We start from the raw sequence: 27,380 nt of genomic DNA, 5'->3' as shown, positions 1-27,380 counted from the left end.
AGATGAACTGGAAGCTTCTGCAACCAACTTTAGTCAGACACAGAAACTAGTGATCACATCTGACATTCACTCAAAGGTAAGTGATGGAAATGTAAGAGCTTGTTCGGCAGTTTTAAACTCTGGAATACTATCAGATTGTTAATGAGCATGTCATTTAACTGGCTGTAAATTTTTATATCTTCTGTCATGTCACACAACTTCAGAAACAGAAAGAACTGCCTTTTCTTGATGTGTTGTCTTTCATATACATAAAAAACCTTGCTGTATGATCAGTTTAATACTAAGACAGGCTCTCCAGGAGAGATACTATTTTCAGTATTTAGTTTTTTTTCTCTCGACAGGACAGAAATTAATATCAAGTACTTTGATTCTGATAAAAGCAGTGGTTACTAGTTTAACTGGTTACTGTCAAGAAGTGTCCGGGGGGGCGGGGTGAATGGGGGGTTACGGAAGGAAGTGGGCGTGTCTGTACTTTTATTTACTTTTGTTTTATACAAAATATTCAATCCACTATCATAAACTATGTATCATTTCAAAGCTAAAGCACTCAAGATTCATATTCTGAACTTGTTTTTGCAATAAATACACCAGAGAGGAAAGGGTTAAATGAAATGCTAAAGGACCAGCCATGTAAACATTTGCATAATAAATCCTGTACTCATCTTTCATCTCGTATCGTTCAGATCATATCGGACGAATCTAATAAACACCAGCATACATGTCAGCGTAAGGGTCCACTCTTCAAAATGCATCCCACTTTTTAATCCAAAACAACAAAAAAATAGGGAAAAAACCAAAAAGCCCTCCTTTGTTTGCATGAGCGTTTTGAGTTAGAGTAATCAAACATGTACATTTTCAATGAAATATCGATTCTATTCAGTATTCTGGCGATCTCCCCTGTACTTTGGACTCTTCCTCTCAAGTTAAATCCTCCCAGGTCTCTCTGCTTCAATCACAGGCTTTCTGATGAGTCATCATATACTGGAAGGGCATTATTGGCTCCGCGAGCTGTCAATCAAAGCGCCCATGGTTTTCATTGGCTAAAGCCAGTCAATGCCTAGCCAATGCCTTGCCAACAAAGGTTTAATTGATGGACGTAGTAACCAATCAAAAGGCATTATCTTGTGCAGTGTTTGTAAGCATTATTGGTAAATACTACTCGTGGTTCCGTTTCCATGACACACGGGCGCGCAGTGGAGCGCGCAGACTCTATAGCTGTGTCTCATTTAATTTCGAAGGACACCTCCTGTGAAGTATGCGGTATACGTTAATCAGAATTAAACGAGACATCCTTCGTAGGACACACAGGCAGTAAGAATCACGTTGCTATGCCAACACGTTCACATCGCCGTTGCGCTCACACCAGTTATATGAATGAAAATTATTTATAACTTGAAAATGACTATGAAATGTTTCAAAGTACTCTTATAAACGTTTAAAAAAATCACTAAACACTTGTAATCCTGTTTACCACAACTATATATTTAAGGTGATACAGCTTAAAAACTAAAACAAGCTTGAAACTACTTAAAATTAAACACCACATCTTTTCAAATAATATTTAAAAAACATGACGGTTGTTAATGGCGACGCAAAGCATTGTGGGTTATCTGCAGCATTGAGGATACACCTCATGCACACTCCAAATTCCTGTGAAAGAAGAACGCATTTGAAGGCCGCATTCAGAGTGTCCTACTTACTTTTCTGAAATGAGACTTGATGACGCATGCAGCCTTCAAATGCGGCCTCTGGAGGACACAGCCTTTCGAAATGAGACACAGCTTATGACTGACACTTCTTATCAACTAAATTAGTTTTTTACACTTTGTTTATTCTGTAAATAGTTGCTTTAGTTTTTCAGTAACTGTATATCCATTATAATTAGCAGTTTATTGCAGATTTATTTGAATGAAAAACTACTCTTTACAATTACAAATGTTCTGAAATAATGGGCCTTTTTGAAAGGACGCCTAGACTTTTCTTGACATAAAAGCTTACAGAAGCTACATTTTTGAGAGAATCATCCTCAAATTTGAATCGAAACATGATCAGACATTCAGTTTTATATTTAGGTTATTTCCAGGCCCTTAACATTAAAGTCTCATACATTTTTCTCTAAGTGAATTTCAATTTTTTAAAAATTCACGTATATTTACATGTAGATTACTCTGTTCCTATACTACTTTGAGTTATGATAGCCTGACAAGCCAGACCCACATCAAGATGTTGGGTCTGGGAACACACCATTGACAGGGCTTAATCCGAGGGGCGGGATAAACGGTTGTCTTTCAAATTCAATAGGATAGCGCTACAACCAACCAGAGCAGCGAAGAAGGTGAAGCGGAGCTAGTTGATAGATTAAACTTTGGCCGTATCCGGTCGGCAAAACTTCGAACATATCTTTTCTTAAGAATGACTTCAGTGCCGTTCTTTGTACTTTTCTCAAAGAAAAGCTTCGTCTTCCAGAGTCGCGGCCAAAGCCGATTCAAAAGACCACTGTTCGCCAGCTTCTTTGATAAAAGTAGCACGTAGAACCACTGCAACTCTGCCGTCATTATGTTAAGCCCGCCCACCAACTCTATACACGATGTGATTGGCCTGACCAGAGTTTGTTTTTTCCAGCTCGCAAGCCAACGGAGAGTTGCTAGACTACCCTGGCTGCAAATTATATTTGCTGCCGCTAGGGTGCGTCTAGATTTTTCTAGGCTATTATTATGACTCTAGGGTAACAATATTTAAAGTGTCTAGTTTAAAATAAGATCATATTTATGAATATAATCCATAGGGTTTAAAAACTGCAGAAAATTTTATTTGGGTATGTCGTTTTCAGAAAATTCTCAACAACAGGGGTGTAGTAGCCTGACAAGCCAGACCCACATCAAGATGTTGGGTCTGGAAACTCACCATTGACAGGGCTCAATCCGAGGGGCGGCATAAACGGTTGTCTTTCAAATTCCCTCTGCATGCAATTGGATAGCGCAATGAGCGCCACAACCAACCAAACACAGCAAAGAAGAAGGTGAAGCCGAGCTAACGTTAGTTGATAGACTTTCGCCGTATCCGGTCGGCAAAACTTCGAACATATCTTCTTTTCTTAAGAATGACTTCAGTGCTGTTCTTTGTTCTTTTCTCAAATAAAAGCTTAACTCTGTGTCTTCCAGAGTTGCGACCAAAGCCGATTCAAAAGACAGCTGTTCGTCAGCTTTGTTTACGAGTAGCACGTGGAACCGTCATTATGTTAAGCCCGCCCATCGACTCTACACATGCTGTGATTGGTCTGACCAGAGTTTGTTTTTTCCAGCCCTCAAAAAAAATTCTGCCGCTAGGGTGCATCTAGATTTCTAGGCTAGGGGTGTAGGTTAACGTGTAGAAAATTATAATTAGCAGGCTCACTATTATTTAAACTCCAAACATAAAATTATCTTATTTTCTTGGCTTTATGAGTGTTCGTATGACATAAAACATGAACAAGGATATGAACATGAATTTAAGATTTCTGAAGGAGAAATGAACAAGTTAGACCAGTTTACATGACTGAAACAGAAACAAAGTGGTCATGATTGATGCATCACTTTAACAACTAACAACTCCAGGCTATGCAACCACAGGTATGACAGCACTTCAACAGTTAAATTCTTATCGTTCTTGTAAACTTGTCTAACTTGTGGGGTAACTTGTGTATTTCCCCTTCAAAAACCTGAAATTTAAGTAAGTTTATGCTAATTTTCTTGTTCATGTTTCATGTCATACAAACAGCTATGAAACAAACTAAGATCATTTTATATTTGGATTTTGAATAATACTACTCCAAACATAATTGGAAAGCAGTACAAGAGTTCACACAGTCCCAAACACTTCTCTTAACTATTGTTGCATGCCATGGATTTCATAAGCAGCATATTCAGTGAAATATGTGTGATTTACATGACACTTGGAAGATACATACTTTTTCAGAATATACAACTTCTTTTGGGGGGCCGTCATTTGATAAATACTTAAAATATTTAAGTTCACCTTACTGTTATCAAAATTGCTCTCTTCAGTACTATAGATGATATATTGTCATTACTTATCTTTTCAGCCATGGCGTCCTCCAGTGGTCCAGCACTAAATGAGGAGCTCCAGTGCTCCATCTGTCTGGAACTGTTCACTGATCCAGTCACCACTCCATGTGGACACAACTTCTGCAGAACCTGCCTGAGCAAGTGCTGGACGGACACACAGACCTGCTTCTGTCCACTCTGTAAAGACACATTCAGCAAAAGACCTGATCTCAAGATTAATACAACACTCAGAGAGGTTGCGCAACACTTTAAGGAGAAGCTCAATCTAGGAGAATCTGAGGTGTTCTGTGACGTCTGTGGTGAAAGAAAGCAGAAAGCTGTGAAGACCTGCCTGATGTGTCAAAGCTCTTACTGTGACTCTCATCTGGAGCCTCATCTCAGAGTCCCACGTCTAAAGAAACACAAACTCATCAATGCTGTGGAAAATCTGGAGGATTATATATGCCAGAAACACGAGAGACTGTTGCAGACGCTCAATACACAATCATCATCATCATTAAAGGTAAAGATACTAATTGATCAGTTCTTATGCCACTCTCTCTCTCATTTCGCGGTCCTTGAATTAACTGTTGATCAATACAATTTTGGTGATGTGAACTCATATACGTGATGTGAACAGGCATATAGCGTGGGAATTGAAGATTGGATTTATATCCGTTTTGTGGAGACACATTTATGTGGCCAAGTGTAAATGGAATGGTTCTGATAAATCAGATAAATATCTGATCTGTAAAAACACATGAAGTAGACCAGCCTAATAGGCCCAGCAAGATCACTCTTCGGGAAGCTTGAAATATAGGAAGAAAAATATAGATATTGAATTGGGGAGGGGAGGGGGGGTTACATGAATGTATCCCTGAACAAAACTGACTGTCTTCAGAATAGTTTCTATGGCATTTTACAGCGGTACCCAAATAAACGCTTGTTTTCCATAAGCACCTCCTACTGTCAGAGAGTGAATTAGCATTTTTATTCAGTCCATCTGTTTTTGTTTTGTGCAGGTGTGTCTTATGTTACAATTTCACAAAGCTAAAGTCAGAGCATTCTTTATTTAAGTCTTGAAAATATGCAATAATTTAAATAAAAAACAACTGCTCATGCTACATATGTGTATCTTTGTTTGGATCGTAATTAAAATGCAGTGGTTGCCTCACATTTCAAATGGCAATTTTTTTTAAGGTCAGTTTGGCCTGTTATAGAGCAAATAACCAACAAATACATTTGCTTAAATAAAGAAAAAAAATGACAGATGTCTCGGAAATAAAAAAAACCTCTGAATCGGCCATGAAAAATCTATAGGTAGATCTTGCCTTTCATCAAGGCTGAGGTCAGGGATCTTTGGCTTGAAAAGGTTGGTGACCACTGCTCTAACTGAACGAAATGATTGTATTACCATGAAGATCAAAACGACGGTGTACGGAGTGGCCTCGTAGGGCAGCGAAGCAAGTGCATTCTGGGAGTTGTTGTCTTTCATCCACATGAGACAAAAATACATTTTCTGTCTTTTCTCAGTCTAGAAGGCACCAAATTCAAAAATAATTTCACATTTCTAATACATAAATGACCCAGTGTAAATACAAAGCTTAATGCTAAATCACTGAAGTTACCCGTTAAAACTGATAACTCGATATTTGCCACTTCTGTAATAAAACAAGGCACTAAACATAACACATGCATTAGAAAACACTCAGCAAGGACGCATTAGGATCTAATCAATATTCATGAAGGGGCGTAGCTACTGTGTGACATCACTGCAGGTGAGTGAAAGACTTCAGTGAAGGTGAAACTATAACAGATGAACTGAAGCTTCTTCAGACACACACGTCTTTATTCACACACACTGAAACTTGTGATCACCGCTGATATTCACTCAGGTAAGAGATGGAAAGTAAGAGCTTTCAGAGGTTTTACACTTTAAAATAGTATCGGTAAAGTTTGATATCTTAAAAACTACAGTTAAAATTATCAATACATTAAACTACATTAAATTACACGTAGTGTTTACATGTGATACTGCTTAAAAAATTAAAATTTCACCCTATTTTGTGTTGTCTTTATCTAGAAAGAACTTTGTGTTATGATAATGTTGTTGTAAAGACCTCTTACGTACTGGAGACACACATTCACTTTTACTTCAGGTACTTTTTGACTTTGACTCAGCGTTTATTAGTTTGTCTTTTTATATCTGGGCTCAGTGAAATATTTAAACTCCAAATATAAAATTATCTTTTCTTTTGTTTTGCTACCTTTACCAGTTTATGAGACTAAACATTAGCACAAATATGAATGACATTACTTTTTTTTGAAAAGGTAAAATACAATTGAAATAAACTTGACACAAGTTAATCCACAAGTTAAACTAGTTCAGAAGAATGAATAGGGCACAACAGGGCTAAAGGCACACCTTAACCATTGTGCATTGTTCAAATTCACTACCCTTCGGTTATGTCCGTGGATGAAAACAGCCACTAAATTAAACTGCTGTAAAAATGTATCAGATATATAAATATTTTTTTTGCATAAAACTATTAATCAACGTCAGTCCTGATCAAAAATGTTAAAACCACTAAATGTTAAAAAAAAAAAATATCCGGATTTTAACTCTTTAATTGCCAAATTCATAAATGATGTCACTGATTTAGGGAAAAAACACATACAAAATGACTATTTTCAATATATAAAAAGTGATTGATTAAAAGGTTAAAAAAAATCCAGTCCACAGTCTTGGACATGTCAAAGATTAGAAACAACATTGGCTTTGATGCATGGTTAGTTTTTGTGCAGTATCAGATTTTAATTTTTTCTCCCTCATTTACTGTTCGTGGCTGTTTTTGCCCCATTGACTTCCATTATAACCACATTTTTTTATTGCAACGCCATGACACCCTATACTCATGCTTTTTGATTGTTGATTGTTTTCCCTGTTGGGAATGCGCAGGCGGCGAAGCTAAGGGGCCAGTGCCACCCCTGTTTGAAGCTTGGTCACCCCTCTGGCCACCCCTGATGTGCAAGCTGAAAAGCACTTTTGACAATGACAAAGAGCTGACTTTTACTTCGCCGCTGCGCTATTCTGAACTACTCTGCGCTATTCTGAACAGCTCGATGATTTACGATTTTATTGGTCATGTCAATCACAGTACGGACCAAACACTGATCCCTAAACCTACCCGTTACTGTAACCTTAACCAATGAAATAAGCTGCAGGGCAGGGTTTCTGGTGAAGTGGTTTGGCACTGTGGTTTGTGCACAGACCTCCGTGTTTAACCTACAGGGTAGAAGCGAGCAGTAATATTTCAAGTTCAGCACAAGCCGAGCAACGCAAGAGGATACGGTGATGATCAGGTTAGGAAAGCTAACAGGCTTTCCTGTAGCTCAAAAAGTAGAGCATGGCGTTAGCAACGCCAAGGTCATGGGTTCGATTCCCAGGGAAAGCAAGAACTGACAAAATGAAAAATGTGTACCTTGAATGCAATGCAAGTCGCTTTGGATAAAAAGAGTCTGCCAAATACATAAAAAATTTAAAAAATGAAAGTCAATGTTATTTACCTAATTTTTCCTAAAGTTTGTTAAAGTTGTGGTAATGCGAATGTTTCCTTAGCAGAAACAAATGTTTGCATAGGCTACAATAGAGGTTCCCATTCAGTCGGTCAACTCGGTACAACACATGACTATGGGATATCGCGCTCAAGCGCCATCTGCTGAAGACACCTTTATTCACGCCTGAAAGGCCAATGACGCATGGGGGCGGGGTCACGTGCACACAGCATATAAATGCAGTCGTATGCGTCAGTCCCTTTGTTCTTCAGCTCTTCACCGTGCTGCTAGAACACCATCACGCCACATTTTCGGATGATAAGCCCACGGTGGTGATTCTTGTTGAAATTAAGGCAGAAAGAGAACGCTTTTTTAGCAACAAGTTTAGCTTTGCTAACGAAGGCTAATACGTTTTTCTCAAACAAAATGTTTAAACTTATGCCACATTCACAAGATAACCCACAGTGGTGACTCTTGTTAATGGAAAAGACATACAAGAGAAGTTTTTGGCTTGAGTTTAGTACAACTAACAAATGGCTAATAAACTTTGTCATGATAAATATCTGAACAGGCTCTCGCCCCTGTCCTATGGCATGTGGGTGTTCATGGTATAATTATGAGCAGTGTGTTTGGAATGTCCGCGCTAGGCTGCTGGACTAGGTCTCTCCAACCCCAGTGCATGTACACAGCCTGCTTCGCTACTGCTCGGACGCTCTTGCTTACTGCTCCGTGCTTTGCTCTATCGCTTCTATATTTTATCTCATCATTTCAACTTCAGCAATTCAGCACAGTGCTCAAACGACAAAGCTTGACTCCAATGATAAAATTAGAAACTCTGGTTTGCTGGATTACTAAACAAAAAGTGGAATATTTCAACCGACCAGCCTCCCACTGCCTTCAGCTTACATTCCGGAGAAGGGAAAACACAACTGCCTACATTCAAAAGGATAAGAAAATGCCTCTTCTAGAATCTACTTGCTGCACAAACTGCCATAGACTTTTACAAAGGATTGCAGTTCTTGAAACAAAGTTATTTGCGGAACCATCCAACCAGATGAATCACACAGCAGAGCTTCATCATGATCGCCCTCTGCACACTGCCGGTGAGTCCCATAAATGTAGTGCTACTCAACAGGTAGAGAAACAAGATCAACACACTAATCGATGGCACAAACAGGGAGCAAGACCAAAAGGCACTCGAGACATCAGATTGTCACGAGCATCACATATTGCCGTAGTAGCATGCTCTACCCCAGACACAAGTATTGCAAACACTAGTTTCCGACCACCAAATATACATTGTGAAAACAGATTTGAAGTATTAATGAATGTGGGTGAGGAATCCCCAAACGTAATGAATGTGACCGAACACAGATCGAATCAGCCCGTAGCTAACACTGATGCTAACAGGCGCTCAAGGTCAGATAGCGGCCCTCAGCTCAGAGGGCAGCCGAGCCCAGGACTCTGATAGTGGGTGACTCCACAGTCAGAAACATTAGCAGCAGGGATAATACCACATGCTGCCTTCCACAAGCAACAGTTTCTGATGTAAACAGGGAACTTAAGAACATTCTAATGAAACATAAGACTGCAAATCGACTTATCATTAATGTGGGAAAGAACGATATTCAGAGAGAGGAGTCAGAACTTCTTAAGAGTGATTTCAATTAACTTTTTGAAACACTTAGAAAACTGAAAGTTCAGCAGTTCATCAGTGGACCACTTCCAGCAAGAGGAACAAATAGGTTCTCACGGCTACTTGGGCTCAATACATGGCTGCAAAAAACCTGCAACATGAAGGGAGTGAACTTTATCGACAATTTTAATCTCTTCTGGAGTCAGAGACAACTATTTACATCTGTTACGTTGGTGTGTATTGAACTATTGAGTGTGTTATTGATTGCTTGTATCGGAGTTATCAGGTGGATTTATGAGGCTCTCCCTGATTTGCGGAATGAGTGACGTCATGGGAATCCTTGCATTTAAGCCGGTCCGGTGGTGAGGGCGGGTCTCTCTGTTCCTCCTGTTCTCTTGGGCCGCCTCGGTCTCCGCCTCCGTTCCTGATCAGAGCCAGCTGGGGTTTCTTGCCTCGTGGTGAAAACGCGCTGGGCTTCGTTTCACTTCACCATGCTGGAGCGACCTCTTGGTTATGTTTTGAGTTTGGTTTCATCATTTTAAAGCCAGGTAGTGGTTATTTTCTTTGTTCACTTTTGTTATTTAGTTAGAATAGCGTAGGGAAGCAGTGGCCCGGAAGACTAACCTGTTTGTTGTTTTGTCGGGAGTATAGGTAAGATCTCTCCAGCAACGATAGGTTTCGTTTAGGGTTTCTGTTATCTGTTGCTGCCCTACCTGTGCTATTAGTTTGTTTATTGTTTATTCTAAAGTGTACTCCTGTCTCCATGGACTTTATTAAAACTTATGGCGTGATTAATGTCAGAGATTCCACCCATCGTCTGTGATTTCTAATATGTTTGGTCTTTGTCTTATGTGTGAGTTAAACGAGCCAAATTAGATAAAGGGCCGTAACAACATCAAATGGCCTCCACCCAAACAAACTCGGTGCAAGAGTGCTAAAGGACAATATTTATTTTTCCCTTCATCATCCTTCAGCTGTGTGTGCCAACCCACTCAACCTGGATGGCACACACACACCAGTACAGAGTATGGACGATCACAGGACTTCATTTCAGCATCTGAATGGACATGCGGTTGATACACCCCACAAGGACAATGATAACACCACGCAGCCACAACAACCACTTCTCATTGACATACTCCCAGCTGAGCTCCGCCCTCAGAGCTCACCACAGACAGACTGTGACGGATTAGAACTGCTGCAAGTGACACAGATCGAGGCATTAAACAGTAACATCTCAGCCCAGACTGTGGAGTCTGTGGAGGCACCGGTAAAAATGGGGACCATCGGGGGTCAGACTGGAGAACTTATACGCCTTATGTGTGGTCTGAGCAATAAGCTGGAAGAAATGTCTAAGTCACTCCATGAACCGGACGATAACATATTGCAGCTTCCGGTAACACAGGAGGAACAGCCCCCCTCACCAGGAAAAAATTTAAATGAATACTGTTAAGTTAGCACTTTTAAACATCCATTCACTTAAAAACAAATAATTTCTATTCAACGACTTAATAACCACAAACAACCTAGATTTTTTGCTTCTAAATGAAACGTGGCTAGAAGACAGCAGCAGTGCAACAGTCTTCAATGAAACAGCCCCTCCTAACTTTACTTTTATTAGTGTCTGCAGACCAGTCAGGAGGGGTGGAGGTTTAGCTGCTCTATTTAAGATGTATATCAATGTAAGCAAGTATCATTTGGTGACTATTTGTCTCTAGAATATCTGGGCATTGTGCTAAAAGGTGCTCCACGCATCCTGCTTATCATTATTTACAGGCCTCCAAAATATTGTCCAGCCTATATTGATGACTTTACAGAGCTGTTATCAGCAATCTCATCTGAGTATGACGGTTTGCTATTGCTGGGGATTTTAACATTCACATTGACAATGCTGAATCCAGTACAACAAAAGATCTCATGACTGTTCTTAAAACTTTTGATTTGACACAACATGTACACGGACCCACACATGATCGTGGACACACTCTAGATTTACTTATCAGTAAGGGTCTAAACATTTCATCGATAGTTATTAAGGATGTGGCACTGTCTGATCATTTCTGTATTTTCTTTGATATATCAATCTCTCCTGCCATTGAAACTAGATCTGTCTCTGTCAAAAAGAGATGCTTAAATGAGAACACTAGTGTGCTGTTTATGAAGGCTATATCTCTAACACCAAGCATTTCTGCAGACTCTGCTGATTTTCTCCTTGACTCTTTTAACTGAAAAGTTAAGAGTGTAATTGATGATATTGCTCCTGTGAAAGTCAGAAAAAAGAGTGGCAAACAAAAAGCACCTTGGAGAAACTCAACAGCAGTGCAATTAATGAAAAGACAATGCAGAAAATCTGAATGCACGTGGCGAAAGACAAAACTTGACAAAAGACAAAAGTCCATTACAACATCTATAAAAACAGTCTTCGTGCTTTCAATGTGGAACTAGGCAAAGCTAGACAGACCTTCTTTTCAAATATTATAAACAGAAAAATAAACAACACGCACACTCTTTTTGCTACTGTAGAGAGACTAACAAACCCTCCGAGTCACATTCCCAGTGAAATGCTCTCAGACAGCAAATGTAGTGAGTTTGCTTTCTTCTTCTCCGAGAAAATCAATAATATCAGAAATGCGATCAGCACATCGTTGAGTTGCTCTGAGGTGAGTCAGATCAGACCACAACCTCAGAAAGTTACTATGACTGATTTTGAAGCAATTGATGGTAAAATTTTAGAAGAAACGGTACAGCACCTTAAAACATCAACCTGCGCCCTTGACACACTCCCCACTTCTTTTTTCAAAAGTGTGTTTAACTGTTTAGAAGCAGATCTCCTAGAAGTGGTAAATGCCTCACTTTTCCAAACTCCCTTAAAACCGCAGTAGTAAAGCCTCTCCTGAAAAAGAGAAATCTGGATAACTCCATACTGAGCAACTACAGACCAATCTCAAATATCCCCTTCATAGGCAAGATCATTGAAAAAGTTGTTTTCAGTCAGTTGAACAAATTCTTGAACTCAAACGGATACTTTGACAATTTTCAATCTGGTTTCCGACCGCATCACAGCACCGAGACAGCGCTCATAAAGATAATAAATGATATTCACCTCAATACAGATACAGGCAAAACATAAATTCTGGTACTACTCAGTGCTGCATTCGACACTGTTGACCACAACATACTTCTTGACAGGCTAGAAAATTGGGTTGGGCTTTCTGGAATGGTCCTCAAATGGTTCAGGTCATACTTAGAAGGGAGAGGTTATTATGTGAGTATAGGTGACCATAAGTCTGAGTGGACATCCATGACATGCGGAGTCCCACGAGGGTAAATTCTTGCACCACTCCTATTCAACCTGTATATGCTGCCACTGAGCCAAATAATGAAAAATAACAAAATGGCTTACCACAGCTATGCTGACGACACCCAGATCTACTTAGCCCTATCACCTAATGACTACAGCCCCATTGATTCTCTGTGCAAATGCATTGATTAAGTTAACAGCTGGATGTGTCAAAACTTTCTTCAGTTAAACAAAGACAAAACTGAAATCACTACATTTGGAAACAAAGATGAAATTCTCAAGGTGAACGCATATCTTGAGGCTAAAGGTCTAAAATAAAAAAAATCAAGTCAGGAATCTTGGTGTGATTTTTGAGTCAGACCTGAGTTTCAGTAGTCATGTCAAAGCAATAACTAAATCAGCTTACTATCATCTGAAAAATATTGCAAGAATTAGATGCTTTGTTTCCAGGCAAGAAACTCGTTCATGCTTTTATCACCAGCAGGGTGGACTATTGTAATGGTCTCCTCACCGGCCTTGCCAAAAAGACCATTAGACAGCTGCAGCTTATACAGAACGCTGCTGCCAGGATTCTGAGCAGAACCAGAAAATATGACCATGTCACAGCAGTCCTCAGATCTTTACACTGGCTTCCAGTTACATCTAGGATCGATTTTAAAGTACTATTACTTGTATATAAATCACTCAATGACCTTGGACCTAAATACATTGCAGATATGCTGATAAAGTACAAACCCAACAGATCACTCAGATCATCAGGATCAAGCCAATTAGAAATACCAAGGGTTCACTCAAAGCAAGGAGAGTCTGCTTTTAGCCATTATGCCAGCCGTAGCTGGAACCAGCTTCCTGAACAGATCAGATGTGCTCCAACAGTAGCCACTTTCAAATTCAGACTCAAAACACATCTGTGCACATCTGTCCAGACTCAAAACACATCTGTTTAGCTGTGCATTTACTGAATGAGCTGTGCCACTGTACGTCCGACTGATTGCACCTTATCTTATGCATTTACTGAATGATCTCTGTGCTCCGAACTGCTTGCACTTTAATTATGTGTTTCAATTTAACAGTTTTATTTTTATTTTTTAATTATTTTTTTATTTTATTTTGTTTATGCTGTCTGGGGGGAAGAGGTTGAGAGACGGGGGAGCGATATTTTTAAAGTAAACCTGACTCTCCATTTTCTTCCACCCCAGATAGGGGATTTCATCTTTATTTTATTTTTTCTTTTCTTTTAATTCCTATTATAACTGTTGTACTACAGTATATATATTTTTATTTTTATTTTATTCACGTATGACTATTTTAACTTCATTTCTGTGTAAAGCACTTTGAATTGCCACTGTGTATGAAATGTGCTATACAAATAAACTTGCCTTGTCTTGCCTTGCTGTGAACTACCGGCAGCTCTACCGTTCCGCTTGGCGGGGCCGTGGCTGAACACGGCCCGCTCCTGTCTTCAGGTGCCGATCCAGATGAGGTAATCGCCGGTTTTGGAGGACACAGAGAGTTGGGACGATCGGGTATAGACCGAGGAGTGTCGGTATAGCGTTCACGGGGTGATTTGGTCTCACTAGAGAGCAGGCGAGGAATGCTCTGATGATATATATTTTCAAGCCGGGCAGATCGCGGCTCCCCGAGGTGGGTGGAAGTGAAGTGATGGCCCTTGCATTGATCTGTATTGGAGAGCGGCAACAAAGTTTGTCAATAGTCCTGCCGTGATACAGAGAAGCTTGCGGGTTCTGTTTGATTCCTGTAAAATCAGCGATGCAAACTCGCCTGCCGATCTATCCAGATTGGGCAAATAGCGGGTTCAGTTTAAGTATGTTGTCAATAAAATGTGTGTTGAGCATACAAGACCTCATGAGTTGATTTGTTAAAACAATCAGAAGGCACTGGAACCTCTAACCTCACAGTCTGGCCGTGTGCCGTCAGAGGAGGATAATACAGTATTATGCAATTTACAGCAATGTTTGCAGAAGGACGCGGGATTCCACAGGTGATGCCTGGGAATCCTCGCTGTCTGCCTCGAACACTAACAACACTTCTTCGCACGATTCCAGTTTCAAATTCACTGGACCTTCAACCCGCCTCATGGTGCCCATCACGGCGGTGTTTGGGAGCGCTTAATCCAACAAGTCAAGAAAGTGCTTTATTCAGTAGTGAAACAGCAAATGCTAGACGATGAAGCTTTGCATACTGTTTTATGTGAAATAGAAGCCATACCGAATGACCGTCCGATCACTCCATCTTCTGACGATCCTGAAGACCTTGAAGCGTTGACACCCAATCATATCATTCAGCTCAAAGCAAAGCCGGTTTTACCATGTGGTCTGTTTAAGAAAGAGGACTTGTATGTCCGAAGACGCTGGAGACAAGTTCAATATTTAGCAGACAGAAATGGAATAAACTTCGCCGAAACTTCAGCATCGGAGATGTGGTTCTTGTGGTCGATGAAACGGCACCTAGAAGCTCTTGGCCTTTAGGATGCATTACAGAAACGATGGCTGATTCTAAAGGATTTGTTCGTCGGGTGCGCCTGAAGATGCAAACAAGTGAACTAGAAAGACCCATCAATAAGCTATGCCTGCTTATGGAAGCAGCCTGCTGAACTTTAGAGTCAAATATTTTTTAAGCTTTTGACTCTACATTTACAGTGGCTCAGCGGCAGTGGCTCAGTGGTTCATGTAGGTTGTCTACAAATCGGAAGGTTGGTGGTTCAATCCCTGGGTTCCACCTGACCAAGTGTCGAGGTGTCCATGAGCAAGACACCTAACCCCAGCTGCTCCCGGCGAGCTGGATGGCGCCTTGCATGGCTGACACCGCCGTCGGTGTGTGAATGAGTGTATGAATGGGTGAATATGAGGCAAATGTAAAGCGCTTTGGATGGCTGTAGGTCTGTTAAAAGCGCTATATAAATGCAGTCCATTTACCATTTACACTGACTCACATATGCTGACAAACCTACACACACACACACACACACACACACACACACACACACACACACACACACACACACACACACACACCAAACACTTACATAACTTCTTTTTTTTTTTGAAAGAAGATTTTTGTTGTTGAAAGACTATGGACAATTTTGGACATTAAAGGTTTAAGTACCTTTTTTGCATTTGAATTCAAATCTATCGACCATATGGACTTGAAATGAGAAATGTATAATGAAATGTTTCATGTTTGGTATACTAATTACAGTACTTGTAAACAAGAATTAGGGGCTGGAATGTTGTAGCCGTTTGTCTAAGTTTATGTTTTATAAATTATTTGTTTATTATTATTATTAATATTATTATTATTATTATTTGCTATGTGCATATTTATTTGTATTAGGAATTTCACTATCGGACACCTGGCAGGTGCACAAGCTATACATCACCGCATATGGGCAGGATGGGAAGTGACATAGAACTAATGTTTGGATTTGGGATGGTGGTTTTTCACAGTTTTTTGACCACTTTTCATTTTCTTTGCTAGATTTTTCGTTTGTTGGAATTATGACCTTAATTTAGAAACGTTTTTAAATTGGAACTTATGTTTAATAAAATAAATTTAATTTTGAAATGAAGACGGCAAATACTTAAATCACTATTCCCGGAATCCACGGCCTACAACGAAAGGCCGACACAAGGGCTGTCGGTTGCGGTTTCTCTCACGCCCCTCTGGTTCGGCGGAGTAATTGCAACTTTGTTGCTCGAGAGGGGAAATCCGTGCTTTCCTCAGCAAAATGGCAATTCGAGTTTTGCCACAAGGGAAAATGGAGAAATAGGTTGAAGCGGTGTTGGTTCTGCTGCTGTGCCATCAGAGCACAATATTGTTCTCATTTTGGGATGAAGTGCTCCTGGCTGCAGACAGCAGGGAACAAGCAGTGTTATAAAACACATGCGCTTGTTTTCCATTTACGAGCTCTGGGATTTTCAGATAATCTCAAAAGGTGCTGTTATATCTCGGTCTGTTATATCTCGGTCTGGGGATAGATTCAGAACCGAACAGAGGGCAGAGGACTTTTGCAGTATTGAGACTGCTGGGGCTCATGGCCTCGATAGCAGTAGTACGGCTGGATTCTCCTCTTTGTGTATGCAGTTCCGGCGCTGGGTGTTCGGTAACTTGCTATATGCCATGTGACATTTAAGCATGGTTCAATAGCGCTGTTGGGCGTTCAGACCATGGTCCCTGGGAGTCCTAGATCTGTTAACAGAAGGAATTCCCCAGGGCAGGGTTAAGGCATGTTCATTAGTGATGACAAACGTCACAACACGGTCGAGAAACTCTGTAAAAGGAGAGTGGTTGACGGCGCTGTAAGAGCTTCACATACATTTATGTGGAGTAGTTCTCCTGGTGCTGAAATACTTGACCCAGCAGGGCAAGCATTATTCAGAATGGAAAATATGACAATAGGCAAGGAGGTACTCCCTCTCTGCTGAAATTGGCATGGATGCTCTTGATACGGGGCAGACCTGCGGTGGCTTGTGCACACTTGAATAGTGGTGCAGATCGGGTGCAGAAATGTGGATCTTTTTGCATCTGCAGAAAACATGTGCCTTTCGCTGTTTTCTTGATTATGGACAGGAGTGCCCCGTAGGGGGTGGATGTCCCAACACATGTATAGCCCAGGATTCTGCTGTATGCAGAAGGGTCCATCACTGATTTTGGTGGCATCTTGCTGGCCAGGAAAAAAAAAGAGACATGGTACACAAGCATCATGGCATTTCTGTTAAGGACACATACCATGGTGTCTTCCCCTATGCAGGGACCTGCTGTCCCAGGCAGGAGGTAGATTCTGCACCCTCGGTCGGAACTGTGGTCTCCAGGGGCCTACATGTTGAGAGAGGGAGAATCTGATTGTAGCTACAAAATGTTTGGTTTGAAGTTTGGTGCAGGTGAAGATCTGTATCACCGTGTCAGTGCCTGATTGAGGGAATACTGTTTTCTTCTCCGAAGGAAAGTCACTCCCATTTCATGCTGGAAGTTTATTGGGCGACTGTTTCGGCTTTCATGAGGGCATTAATGGTGCTGGGCTAAAGCGTGCATTTTCGGTTCCTTAAGAGGGTACAGCCGAGAGCGTGAGTTCTTCAAAGTATAACCTACTCCATTGGCCACATTGATGGAAAGGTGCTTTCGGCGCATGTGCACTATCTAGTGCATTTTGGTTTTCAAGTGCTTTGGTTTTCAAGTGCTCTCTCTCCTCTCCACCTATAGCTGGTGTGTGGTGAGCGCAGTGGTGCCATTGTACTGTGGCTTCCTCTCCACCTATAGCTGGTGTGTGGTGAGCGCAGTGGTGCCATTGTACTGTGGCTGCCCTTGCATCATCCAAGTGGAGGCTGTACACTTTGAGTGTACAGTAGTACATAGTGTGACGAGCGTCCTCGGAGGAATCAGCGTCGCCCTGGCAACCAACACAAAACACCTGCACACCCTCACCACCGGCTGATCGGTCACAGCTGCTCCCAATCAGCCCACAGCCACATAAGCAGCACATGCTGAGCAAACAGGCAGACTCAGGTCTTGAGCCGACTGAAACGCTGGACTAACCTTGTTTCTCTGTTCTCCCCAGAAAGCAGCGAGTGACCGACAGCCCACCACTTGGAGCACGTTTTGGACACCCACTTTCGTTTGGATTGAGCACTGAAGAGCACTTAAAGCACCAGCCATCACGCACCGGCTCACCTTCTTTCACCAGTTTTAATTTGACTGTAAATAAATCTACCCTCCAGGGGCCTTTTCACGAAGCCTGCCTTGTCGAGTGGTTCTTCACCCCGTGACAGTGGTGGAGAATGCGGGCATTTTTGAGAGGAATCACAGACAAGTTCACCGCCCCACTCCCTAATCCTTTTTTTTCTTTCTCTTCCTGTTTGTACACCACAGTGTTGGGGAACACGGCGCGCTCGTCCCCGTGATGGAGGAAGTATTACAGCGCCTCGCGGAAGTGAGCATCCGCCAGCAACAGATAGTGGAACACCTCGCCACTCACCAGGGCAGGACAGAGGACGAGCTCTTCGCCATCCGAGCCGCCGCCGCCCAACGCGTTCCGCTACCTGATCCTCGCGCCCAAGCAACCCGCCTACTGCCAAAGATGACTGCTGATGACGATGTGGAAGCCTTCCTACAGGTCTTTGAAAACACCGCCCAACGTGAGGCATTGCCTGAGGATGATTGGGCGCGTGCGCTGGCACCTCTCCTCACCGGAGAAACCCAACGGGCTTATTTCTCGCTTCCCCTTGAGATCGCTGAAAACTATATCGAAGTCAAGAGGGAAATATTAGCAAGGCTCGGCCTCTCACCGGTCTGCGCCGCCCCGCAGTTCCACGAATGGGAATTCAAGCCCCGGGTGCCAGCCCAAGCCCAGGCAGCCGAGCTCAGCCGCATCGCGCATCACTGGCTATTGGAGGGGAACCCCACCGCAGTACAGGTAGCGGAACAGGTAGTGGTCGATCGAACAAAAACAGGTAGCGGAACAGGTAGTGGGCGATCGAGCTGGCGGATGCCGTCCATCATCGCGAGGCCTGGGACCGGCCGCCGCCGTTCCCCCGGAGAGTCATCCAGGAGCGACGCCCGCTCGAAGGGACCCCGCGACCAGTCAGCAGGCCGACGGTTCCCCCACCGCGAGATGAGCCCATGCCCAGCGCTGGACCACCATCACCCCCGCGAGCATGGCTGGCAGGTTGCATCGTCCACCAGCATGTGCCATCGGGAGCCCCCGAAGCAGAAGTGATGGTGGATGGGAAACGTTTCCGGGCCCTGCTGGACTCAGGCAGTGTGGTCACCCTAATCCAGTCGCGGTTGTGCGCCCCTCGAAGCGGCCAGAAAACCTTCTTACCAATTACCTGTGTGCATGGAGACACTCGCCAAGTACCGGCCCGTAGAGTCACCATCTCGTCACCCCAAGGCACCTGGCGGGTAGAGGCGGGCCTGGTGAAGGACCTGCCGGTGGCCGTACTGCTTGGGAGGGATTGGCCCGGCTTCGACAGACTGCTCAACGCTGCTACCCAGCCTGCCAGCCCGGAGGGGAACCGTCGAAGAGACGGAGACGGCCTCGTGGACCCCGCCGCCGACCGGCCCTGCTCGCCTCCGACAGCGGGAGAGATGGTGAGTCCCCCTCCCAGACTACTAATCTGTTCTATGATATTTACCAACAGGCTGCTGGAGGGGGCTCATTCGCCAAGGAACAGCGGGAGGACGATCGGCTCAAGCACTGTTGGGCTCAGGTGCGAGTCGTCGAGGGAAGAGACGTCCTCCCACGGCCCCATCCTCTCCCGCATTTTGTCGTTGAGAATGGCCTGCTGTACTGTGTCGCTCAGCGGAGGGGGGAGGAGAAGAAATTGCTGGTGGTACCCCGAGCTAAGACCGAAACCATCCTGGAGCTGGCGCATTCCCATCCCATGGCAGGTCATCTCGGGGCGGGCAACACCACTCAGCGCATCCGCGGCCGCTTCCTTTGGCCGGGCCTGGAGGCTGAAGTGAAACGGTTCTGCCAAGCCTGCCCGACCTGCCAGGTCACGTCGCCCAGGACCCCTCCCCCCAGCCCGCTCATCCCGCTGCCTATCATCGAGGTGCCCTTCGAGCGGATAGGAATGGACATAGTGGGGCCGTTGCCAAAGTCTGCCCGCGGACACGAACACATCCTGGTAATCGTCGACTACGCCACCCGGGAAACCCAGAAGCAGTCCCCCTTCGTAAGGCCACCGCGAAGTCCATCGCTCAGGAGCTGTTTCTGCTGGCCAGCCGAGTCGGCCTCCCCTCGGAGATCCTGACTGACCAGGGGACCCCGTTCATGTCCCGGCTAATGGCAGATCTCTGTAGGCTGCTGCGGGTGAAGCAGTTGAGGACCACGGTCTACCACCCTCAGACGGACGGACTTGTAGAGAGATTCAACCAGACCCTCAAGCAGATGCTTAGACGCATGGCGGCGGAGGATAAGCGGGATTGGGACCTCATGATTCCCTACGTGCTCTTTGGGATCCGCGAAGTTCCCCAAGCCTCAACTGGCTTCACCCCCTTTGAGCTCCTGTTCGGCCGTCAACCACGTGGGCTCCTTGACGTCGCCAGGGAAGCTTGGGAGCAGCAGCCTGCACCTCATCGCACCATCATCGAACACGTTCGACAGATGAGAGAACGGATCGATCGAGTGATGCCATTGGTCCGGGAACACCTCAGCAAGGCCCAACAATCGCAGCAACGCCACTACGACCGGGCAGCCCAACCACGGGAATTCCAGCCCGGAGACCGCGTCATGGTACTGGTCCCCAGCTCTACCTGCAAGTTCCTGGCCTCCTGGAAGGGACCATATACGGTACTGGAAAGAATTGGACCAGTCACGTACCGGCTGAGGCAACCTGGACGACGGCAGACAGAGCAACTCTATCATATCAACCTCCTGAAGAAGTGGGTGGGGACCCGGGACCAGCTGGCTGCTTTGAGTCTCACCGATCCCGTGGTTGTTGACGTCAACCCTCATCTCTCGGCTGCCCAGAAGGCGGAGCTGCAGCACCTGGTCAGTCAGTTCCAGGATGTGTTCTCTTCCCAACCCGGGCAGACCAACGTGATCCAGCATGACATCAAAACACCCCCAGGAGTCATCGTCAGGCAACGGCCCTACCGCGTCCCGGAAGCTCGTCGGCAGGCTATTGAGGATGAGATCCAACAAATGCTGAAGTTGGGGGTAATTGAACCATCCCGGAGTCCGTGGTCCAGTCCCATTGTGATGGTCCCAAAGCCGGATGGCACCCTCCGCTTTTGTAACGACTTCCGCCGCCTGAACGAAGTCTCCGAATTCAACGGGAACCCCATGCCTCGGGTCGACGAGCTGCTGGACCGCCTCGGAAGGGCCCGGTACATCAGCACCCTAGACCTCACCAAGGGCTATTGGCAGGTACCACTCTCTGCCACTCTCTGCCACTCTCCACTCTCCCACCCCCTATCCCTTTGGCCTGCACGGGGCCCCCGCAACGTTCCAGAGGATGATGGACGTCATCCTGCGGCCCCACCAGGCGTACACAGCCGCCTACATAGATGACGTGGTGATCCACTCCGAGGCATGGGAGGAACATCTGGATCGTCTGCGGAGGGTGCTCTCGGAGCTCCGGCGGGCTGGACTAACCGCCAACCCCCGCAAATGCCACCTAGCCCTCTCCGAGGCCAAGTACCTGGGCTTCCAAGTCGGCCGAGGCCTCATACGGCCGCAGGAGAAGAAAGTGGAGGCCATCCACTCTGCCCCGAGACCCCGGACAAAGACCCAGGTACGAGCCTTCTTGGGGTTGGCGGGTTATTACCGATGTTTTATCCCCAACTTCTCCTCTTTAGCCACCCCCCTGACAGACCTGACCATGAAGGGGCAGCCGGAGAAAGTATGCTGGACCCCATCGGTCGAGGAGGCCTTCGCCCAGGTCAAAGCAGCGCTGACGTCCTCACCCGTACTCCGCGCTCCGGACTTTAGCTGCCCCTTCCTGCTGCAGACGGATGCCTCCGACACAGGACTGGGAGCCGTCCTGTCCCAAATCCAGGAAGGTGAGGAGCATCCGATCATTTACATCAGCAGGAAGCTGTCCCCGGCCGAGAGGAAGTACGCCACCGTGGAGAAGGAAGCCCTGGCCATCAAGTGGGCAGTCCTGGAGCTCCGGTACTACCTCCTAGGCCGCAAGTTCACCCTGGTCACAGACCACGCGCCCCTACAATGGATGGCCCGCGCCAAGGACACCAACGCCAGGGTGACTCGCTGGTTCCTAGCGCTCCAGGACTTCCACTTTGAGGTACAACATCGGGCCGGGGCCGCCAACGCGAACGCCGATGGCCTCTCACGGATCTGGACAGCTTATGCAGGTCTGTCAGGGGTCATTCCCCACCCTCCCCTTACATCACCCCTGCTGTCTCCATTTGTTCACAGGACCAGAACGACGCTTAGGGGGGGGGGGAATGTGACAAGCGTCCTCGGAGGAATCAGCGTCGCCCTGGCAACCAACACAAAACACCTGCAAACCCTCACCACCGGCTGATCGGTGCATGAGTGCATCGTCGTCATCTTGCGCATTGTTTGTAAGCATAGAATCACTATTGCTCGTGCTCACTCCTCTCTATGGCAGCGGTGCGTGCGTGCCTGCCAGTTTTGCGCACACACGCAATGGAGCGCAGACTCTATGACTGACACTTCTTATCAACTGAATTCGTTTTTGCAAATTCTGTAAATAGTTACTTTAGTTTTTTAGTAACTGTATTTCCATTATAATTAGCAGTTTATTGCAGATTTATTTGAATGAAAAACTACTCTTTAACAATTACAAATGCTCTGAAATAAATTACCTTTTTGAAAGGACGCCTAGACTTTTGTTGACATAAAAGCTTATAGAAGCTACATTACTGAGAGCATCCTCAAATTTGAATCAAAACATGTTCAGACATTCAGTTTTATATTTAGGTTATTTTCAGGCTCTTAACATTAAAGTCTCATAATTTTTCCCTAAGTGAATAAAAAAAAAAACGTAAGTAAGCTTTGTCTTTTTTCCCCTAAAATGATCAGCATACATATTTTCCTTATTTTGTATGACATTGTAAAGAAATTGACAATTTAATTTTTTTTAGTTTGTTTGTGATTTATTATTTCAGTAGAATTTGCTTTGGTACAGCATGTCTTAGTCAGTAGTAAAAAAATGTGGCGACCCCAATAAAATCACTGGGTCTTGCCTGGCCACCCCTGAAAAAACATTCTGACTACGCCCCTGGGAAGAGGTAAAAATTGTACATTTTACAGTTGATAACCAGGTGGAACCATTAACCCTTTAGATAGGCCTGTGCAAAAAAAAAAGCTTAGTTTCTGGCTTTTCAATGGAGTTTTCTATGGACTTTTATATGGAGTATAACAGCATATTATTGTGTCTGTGTGTGCGTGCGTGCAGAGAGAGAGAGAGAGAGAGAGAGAGAGAGAGAGAGAGAGAGAGACCTTATGTCAACTTACCTTGATGTATCTGAGAAAATCAAAATATGCACTTCAGCTCTCAGCATAGCACATTGGCCCTGGAGTCACGCCTCTGGCAGGCTGAGGAAAGGGAGTTGTCTCCACATTGGTGGAAAACCGCACTTTGCCGTTTCTCCCAATCCACCCAGATCCAGGATACTCTGAATCCTCCTCGCCTTCAGTGGAAGCTGGAGAGGATGATGAGGGTGCCACAACAAAATCAGGATCTGACTCTCCTGAGTCTGTGGTGTCAGAGGGAGAAGATGATACATCCTGCAGCTCACTGGAGGGGTCAGGCTGCATAATCATTTCTAAACCTTCGGTACAATTCAAGCCCCTTCTCATGTTGCTTGCTTCTCTTCTCACCAGCAAGTGACCAGCAGGATGGCATGCAAGTGTGTAAATCCACTTACCTTGTTTTTGTTTAGTCTGCAATTCTCACCATTAAAAGGCAGCAGGTGCATAAATAAATGTACTTTGTTTTTGTTTACTCCATGTAGTTCTGAGAGCTGAGGTGCATATTTTGATTTTCTCAGATACATCAAGGTAAGTTGATGTAAGGTCTCTCTCTCTCTCTCTCTCTCTCGCGCCCTCTCTCTCTCTCCCGCTCTCACGCACGCACGCACAGATACACACACAATAATATGCTTTTATACTCCTTATAAAAGTCCATAGAAAACTCCATTGAAAAGCCAGAAACTAAGCGGAGCTTTTTTTGCAAAGTCCTATCTAAAGGGTCAATGGTGCCACCTGGTTATCAACTGGAAAATTTACACATTTTACCTCTTCCCAACAGGGAAAACCATCAACAATCAAAAATGCATGAGTATATGGTGTCATGGTATTGCAATCAAAAAATGTGGTTATAATGGAAGTCAATGGGGCAAAAACAGCCACGAACAGTAAATGAGGGAGAAAAAAATAAAATCTGATGCTACACAAAAACTAACAATGCATCAAAGCCAATGTTGTTTCTTTGACATGTCCAAGACTGTGATAAAAGGTAAAAAGAAATCCAGTCCACAATCTCATTTTATATTGAAAATAGTAATTTTGTGTTTTTTTCCCCAAATCAGTGACATAATTTATGAATTTAGCAATTAAAGAGTTAAAATCCTGATTTTTTTTTTAAACATTTAGTAGTTTTGAGCAGGACTGAGGTTGATTAATAGATTTATGCAAAAATATTTAAAAAAAAATATTTATCTGATACATTTTTACAGCAGTTTAATTTAGTGGCTGTTTTCATCCACGAACATAACAAAAGGGTAGTTAATTTGCCCAGAGTGTACTGTTGAGTTTTTGAAAAATTTTAAAGCATTTTTCCAAAATATATGTTAAAATAAGATTTGTCACCAAAGATCATTCCATTTGCTGAAACAGAGAAAGTTATGGCCAAATTAAGACTCAAAAACCCCCCATAGTGGATGAAAACATCCCCAACAGCACATAAGGGTTAAGAAAAATGTGCTTTCACAACTCCTATAGTGCATGACTGCAGAACAAATATGTGTTTGTACTGAACATTGAAGGAGCAACAGATTTTGTGTGAAAATATATCATAAAAGTGGTTTATTTTGTATTAAGTCTTATAAATGTATGAGGTGGAGAGAGGGACCTTTTACCCCACAGACACACGGAAACCAGCACAGGGCAAAAGACACAAAGTATTTACACAAGTACTTTAGCTGTGTTTTAATAATGTCCAAGTTAATACACGCTCAAAACAATCACTTTAGCAAAGTTTGCACTATATTTGGTTTAGTTTGATAAATAAAATATATATTTGTTCAATAAATATACTGTCATTACAATATTCATTTTAAAAATACAGAAACAAAATTATTAAAAAAAGTAAAGATTGCATTAAATAGATTAAATAAATAACGAGACCCCATAAATCCCATAATAATTATATAAAGCTTAACAGTAGTAACAAATGCCATACTTTTACACAATCTTCTGTTAAAACTGTTGCTTTAATTAACTTGAACAAAAAACATTTTTCTTAAAATATAGACATTCATTTTATCGATTCTACATACATTTTCAACATTTTAAAATACATAAAATATTAGATGATGTTAATGCAGAATCAGCTTTGTGTTGCTGTCGGCGATCACGTAAAAGATCAACCACGTTTTATGCCATCTAGTAGTTTAAAAGAGAATAAAGTCAAATGCGCCTTTAACCCTGTTGTACCCTACAAGCAATTTACTCTCCACACCTGTGGTGGTAGTTGTTGAAGAACTGTAGTCAGCCAAACTCATATCAGCCAGCAATATTTTAGTGCAACTTATAAGTATTATCCACACACATTGTTCAATTATGTACTGAAGATGATATATTGTCATCACTTATCTTTTCAGTCATGGTATCCTCCAGTGGTCCAGCACTAAATGAGGAGCTCAGGTGCTCCATCTGTCTGGTCACTGATCCAGTCACCACTCCATGTGGACACAACTTCTGCAGAACCTGCCTGAGCAAGTGCTGGACGGACACACAGACCTGCTTCTGTCCACTCTGTAAAGAAAGATTCAGCAAAAGACCTGATCTCAAGATTAATACAACACTCGGAAAGCTTGTGCAACACTTTAAGCTAAATCAAGAACCTGAGGTGTTCTGTGACGTCTGTGGTGAAAGAAAGCAGAAAGCTGTGAAGACCTGCCTGATGTGTCAAAGCTCTTACTGTGACTCTCATCTGGAGCCTCATCTCAGAGTCCCACGTCTAAAGAAACACAAACTCATCAATGCTGTGGAAAATCTGGAGGATTATATATGCCAGAAACACGAGAGACCTCTGGAGCTGTTCTGCAGAGATGATCAGACGCGTGTGTGTCTGTCCTGCACTGAAGGAGAACACAGGACTCACAACACTGTTCCTATAGAGGAGGAGAGTCGAGAGAAGGTAAAGAGTTACAAACAAAGCACTTTATACTGTACATCATACAACAGAAATTTTGTCAATTTTTGAGAATTCAATGTTACCTTCAAAGTTCACAGATTTTTTGATCAGAATATGGAAAGCCATATTCAGTGATAAATGTGTTGGTGTTTTTCTCTGTATGTAGAATAAGCTGGTTCAGACACACACAGACGAGCAGCAGAAGTCTTGTACTTTGGGCCACAACTTGGTACAAACTTTGCTATTGTTCTTCAACAAGTGTTCCTTTAACTGGCTCTCTCTCTTTTTGCAGACTCTCGCCTCCAATGACTGTATCCTTACTTCATCTCGAACCGTCCACATTTCAAACGTGATGATTATTGGTCTGGGTATCCTGTTGGTAGCAGTATTGCTGTATACAGTAAGTGTGTGTGTAAGTGCATTGGTTTAAGGGTGTGGGGGGGGGGACTAAAATAAAAAAGAACAGTAAAAGAATACGATTTTTTTGTAACCGTTTATAAATAATATAATTATTTTTTTTTAAACATGCACCTGTAATGATTGTAGTTTCCGATGTGGCCTTTACACATCCACACAACCGTCACAAACTTAATGGACGACGTAAACAAAACTCTGGTTGTCTGTTCTTTTATTCTCCACACCAATGTTCTAAGGAAAACATTAAAATGTATTAAATTGGTGGCAAACACTGCAAACATAAACCACCACAGCAGTGTCAGACATTTTCTGCTGAACTCCATACAACTTATAACAATTCCATGTTAACAAAATAAACAAACATGAAAAATCACATACCTGAGGAATACATTAAAATGTATTAAATTGGTTGCAAACACTGCAGACATAAACCACTGAAATCAGAAAAAACATAAAATGAACAAACTCTCTCTCTAAGAGTAACTGTGTGTTCAGTATGAGATACGAGGCACAACGTTAATTACTCAAAGTTTACATCGGACATATTAACCCATCCG

At 43.4% G+C, this 27,380-nt stretch overlaps 1 protein-coding gene across 2 annotated transcripts in view; it reads left to right on the top strand.

Annotated features, from left to right (window-relative positions):
• LOC307117643 (E3 ubiquitin-protein ligase TRIM39-like) overlaps positions 1–27,380 on the top strand; it is a 56,277-nt gene continuing 28,897 nt past the window's right edge. Inside the window, exons 1-4 of one of the 2 annotated variants that reach the window (XM_079802617.1) lie at positions 1–76; positions 4,082–4,566; positions 25,871–26,409; positions 26,699–26,806. In XM_079802617.1, the coding sequence (XP_079658743.1) occupies positions 4,506–4,566; positions 25,871–26,409; positions 26,699–26,806 (708 nt within the window). In that variant the 5' untranslated portion in view covers positions 1–76; positions 4,082–4,505. Of the gene's footprint in view, positions 77–4,081; positions 4,567–5,857; positions 5,939–25,870; positions 26,410–26,698; positions 26,807–27,380 lie in introns of those variants that run through there. The other variant, XM_079802618.1, reaches the window with a different exon arrangement.

Source organism: Gobio gobio (genome assembly GCF_949357685.1).
Source record: "Gobio gobio genome assembly, chromosome: 21".
Classification (NCBI taxonomy): domain Eukaryota; kingdom Metazoa; phylum Chordata; class Actinopteri; order Cypriniformes; family Gobionidae; genus Gobio; species Gobio gobio.
Note: the sequence above shows the minus strand (reverse complement) of the source record. Positions and strands in the feature narration are given on the sequence as shown.